At 34.2% G+C, this 4456-nt stretch overlaps 1 protein-coding gene across 1 annotated transcript in view; it reads left to right on the top strand.

Annotated features, from left to right (window-relative positions):
- Positions 1-4456, top strand: part of postn (periostin, osteoblast specific factor) — a 24195-nt gene that overhangs the window by 13625 nt on the left and 6114 nt on the right. Inside the window, exons 9-17 of the mRNA XM_015380311.1 lie at positions 618-752; positions 928-1073; positions 1497-1633; positions 1886-2016; positions 2111-2241; positions 3343-3445; positions 3540-3607; positions 3711-3756; positions 3838-3870. Of these exons, the coding sequence (XP_015235797.1) occupies positions 618-752; positions 928-1073; positions 1497-1633; positions 1886-2016; positions 2111-2241; positions 3343-3445; positions 3540-3607; positions 3711-3756; positions 3838-3870 (930 nt within the window). The remainder of the gene's footprint in view (positions 1-617; positions 753-927; positions 1074-1496; positions 1634-1885; positions 2017-2110; positions 2242-3342; positions 3446-3539; positions 3608-3710; positions 3757-3837; positions 3871-4456) is intronic.

Raw genomic sequence — 4456 nt, 5'->3', positions numbered from 1 at the left:
TATATATATATATTATTTTAAACCACATACTGATAGATATTTTATTAGAACCCTATAAGAAACAAACACAAAGTGGCATATAACCATGAAATTCAAGGAATACAAGCTCATTGCATTGTAGATGTTACTGGTTCTAGCCACTAACAGTTTTTCCTTGAAGGAGTAAATCATGTATATTGTATAGCTCTCCCTCACAAATCTACAAACTTTCATATTCTTGCCAAAAGGAACTATATTAACAGAATGATGCTTGCATCATGATTTGTGGTGATTGTGGAGTTTTCGATGTGATTTTCAGAGTCCAGATTTAGTATACAACTGATTTTGAGTATTTGCAAAACATAAAATACAAATGTTGTCACTTATCTGAATAGTTCACCTTCCTCTCTATTCCTTCAACACGATTTTAAGATAAACATAATTCCTCTTCTTGACTTACTATAAACTGCAAGACTTTAAAGATGATTGTCTTATTGTCCCTCAATCTTTAAGATAGATTTTGATTAATGCACACAAAAAATGAAAGGTTTAATGTCAAGGAAATCAAGGGGTATGAATATGTTTGCAAGGTACTGATTGTGTTTAGAAATGTGCCCTGTTTGTATGATTTTAATTAGCCAAGGAGGTGAGAGAGCTGATTGGAACGTCTCAGAGCATGTTCGGTGATTTGGTGTCTGAAATGGGATTAACTACCAACCTGGATTTGAATACAGAATACACAGTCTTGGCTACCAAAGATAATGCCTTCACAGGTCAGTTAAAGCAACTTCTATTGAAAAAATGAGCAAGTGTTTGTGTTTGATGTATTTACATTTTTAGTTGTTCTCTCAACATTTTACAAAAGAAAGTTGTTTGATTTGTTTGATTTGCTCTGACATTCATTTTCTCTTACATCTTTTAAAACTGAACTTTCGGTGCACATGGCAGATGAGGTGATGGCTGATGACACCTATCTAAGGCTTATTTTGGAAAACCACTTGTTGAAGCTAAAAGTCCCACTGAGTGGGCTTTACAACGGACAGCAGCTGGAAACAGTTTCTGGCAAACTGCTGAGAGTCTTCATATATCGAACTGTGAGAGCTTTTTGTGTTTGTATGTTTTAGTAGAACTAAGAATACAGCCTATTTAGATGTGTCTAAATTAAATAGATTAGAAGTGAAAGATAATGGCATGCAACAGCTTTTGCATTGAAGTGTCTATGTTAACACTATTTTTGTTATCTGCCAACCTAAAAACTGTGCATTAAAACTTAAAAGTAAAAATTAAAAAATACTTTAAATTTACTCCTGCTTTTGGCACATAAAACAGTTTTATGCTCAAACAGTTTAGAGACCACAGTCAGCTGGATTCAATGTTTTCACAGAGACATTGTTTATTTTTGATTGATTGCAATCAAAGAGGATTGTGTGACACTGCTAACTCCCCAGTAAAGAAACTGTTTCCAGATTTAAACATTGATTTTCAGATGGATACTCTGGTCCTCTCTCTTTTCAAAGGCTGTGTGCATTGAAAGTGCATGTGTGTTGCAAGGCAGTAAAACAGGAATCAACGGGGCTCTTCATGTCATGAGCTCACTGATCAAACCGGCTGACAAAACGATCTTCGAACTCCTGGAAGCCGATGGAAAATTCAAGTGAGAACTATGACGTGAAAAATATTTTATGTTATTTTTACATATAACATAAAATACATAATTCATACATCAAATCCATACTAATACACTCCTGTTTACCTAACCTTTTAACAACTTAGATGTATTTTATTTGCCTTAAATGAACATAAATCTTAAGACAGTGACAACATCATGTTAATTGAACATGTATAACCCCTGCTTACTGTATTTATTTAAATTAACTGAATTATTTTACTCTTTTATCAAATTTAGGACTTTCTTATCACTGATGGAAACAGCAGGTCTACTAGATATGCTAAAAGGGAAAGGCTCCTACACCATATTTGCACCGAGTGATGAAGCATTTAAAGACCTCAGTAAAGATGACCTCGATTTGCTAAGAAGTTAGTACTCCGTCAAAATCACAGCATCACTTTAATTGGCTTTATTGTGAATTTGAGTTGTCAAAATCAATATAATTTCTGTGTTCATTGACAGGTGATCTGAACGCTTTGAGAACCATTCTTCTGTACCACTTCAGTGACGGCATCTTCATCAATGGAGGACTGGAGAGAAGAGTGACCAATCTACTGAGAAGCATGCAGGGCATAAATCTCTATGTTAAACATGTATGCAGTTTTTCTTTGTCTCTGTATCTCAGTGTCCTAAACACCAAAAGGCAGAAATTGAGCAATCATATAAAATCTCCATCCATCCAATATTTCAACAAACATTTTGCCAATTTTAACTGGGATCACCAATTAAACAATCTCTGTCTATCCAAGATTAGGTGGTTTGGCATCTCATGGACACTTGCCGGTGTTCTGTCAAATGAACAAAACCCCTCAGACCAGCATACCTATAGTCAATATGCCTGCACAAAAGGTCCAATTTGTGTTAATCCCTTTAATCCTTTTAGACTAAAAATATACTTTAAACAACCGTGACAGATGTGTATCCCTTTAGTCATGTACAAAAAAATAAAAAATTTAATGTCATATCGCCATAGGCATCAAAAAACACCAAAAAGTAATTGGATAATTTCTTTGTACACGATTAAAGGGTTACACATCCGTTGAGGTAGTTTAAGGTGTATTTTTCGTACAAATCTAAAGGGATAAACTAAATGGATTAACGGGTATTGACTATGGATATGCTGGTCTCACTGGGTATGTTCATCTGACAGAACATTAAGCTTCCTGAAATAATCACAAGGCATTCCAATTAATTCTCTAAAGACCCTCCCTCTCTGTGGGACGTGCCTGGAAAAATTTAGGAAGAGATTCAAGGATGGATTTTGAACAGATGCCTAAATAAACAAAGAAGGAGCAGCAGCTTCCTGATAAAGCTCCATCTCTAAGGCTGAGCACAGCCAACCTACAGTAAATAGAAAGAGTATCAACTGCTTGCATATTGGATCAGAGTATAGACTGATCAGTAAACGGAAAACTTCTTGGGCCAGCAGACTTTATCAGGGCTGCAAAACCATATCACTTTTTCAATCTTTGCCTCCCTTGTCAATAAAAGGTGCCAGTTTGAGATACTTATATTAAGTGCACTATGAATAATATTTTTCATTTTCATCTTTTATTGTTTTAAGTTATTATTTTCATTATTACCTTCATCTCCATGGATTTAAATGTCATCAAACCCTTTAGTAGCACACACAATTTGTGGATTCTCTGTAGATCAGGCCTGTAGTCTAATGTCATTTTATATTTCCTCCAAAGGAAAACAATTCTATCTATGTCAACTCAGTGGAGGTGCCCAACAGTGATCTGATGGCCACAAATGGTGTGATCCATGTGGTAAAAAATGTTCTCTATCCAAAAAGTAAGAAATGGCACATACAATCCAAACCAAAATGTTCAACTGAAATGATATATGCATACCATAATTAAAAATCTGTGTTGTATTTGATATATAGATCTTCCTGTGGGTCGCCAGGACCTACTGCTGGTTCTGCAAAGGCTAATTAAGTATCTTGAAATAAAGGTAATAAACACAAAATAAGACCAAAAAAACATACAAACATGATTTAATATAAATTCAATCTTTTTTTCATGTTATTTTTAAATGGTTATATTTTTGTCTGCAGTTTCTTTCTGGATATACTTATGCTGAGATACCACTCTCCTTCTTCAGTAAGTTTAACTTCTTGCCTTTAATGGTGAAAGAAAAGTTAAAAAAAAAAAAATGCTCAAATTAATTTTATTACTCCACAGCCAAATTCAGCACATCTACTCGTTATATTGAAGGTAAGGTTAACAACACAGTTAAAATATGCATTCCATCTTTGATGCTTTTTTTTTGTTATTTTATTTGGTCTAATATGTCCTCTAGGTATGAAAGTTGTCAGATAAGCAATAGCAACCCTAGAAAATCATCCTGAACAAAGGTTAAACTTTGCTGTCTGTAAAACCTTTAGCCTGGTTCTCCTTTTTTTTTTCTCACCCCACCTGAATGTGCTAATTTTAAGCAGTTATAGTTGAGTCAGTGAAGCAACAAGAAGCCATGATGACCAAAGTGGCTTTTTCATTTGAACTGAGCCCACATTTACCACATTAAGAATGAGACAAAAGGTTTCCAGATTTTTGATAATTTGAAAAATAACCTTAGCTATCACAATCAGAAATTTTTCATTTCAAATGGTTTGGATGAAAATTTTTATTAATTTTTTTTATTTAATGCTGCAGATAAAGAATAATGCAAGAATATCCCTTTGTTGCCTACTTGCCACTACATTTTGCTGAATTACATTTATTTATCAAACCTGTTTTCTTACTCCGACGTTTACAGTTTAAAGGAATAGTACACCCAAAACATGATTAGCCTTCATTTTCT

The sequence above is a fragment of the Cyprinodon variegatus genome, unplaced genomic scaffold (assembly GCF_000732505.1).
Source record: "Cyprinodon variegatus isolate N-32 unplaced genomic scaffold, C_variegatus-1.0 Scaffold211, whole genome shotgun sequence".
NCBI classification, from domain to species: Eukaryota; Metazoa; Chordata; class Actinopteri; order Cyprinodontiformes; family Cyprinodontidae; genus Cyprinodon; species Cyprinodon variegatus.
This window is presented reverse-complemented; position numbering and strand designations above follow the sequence as displayed.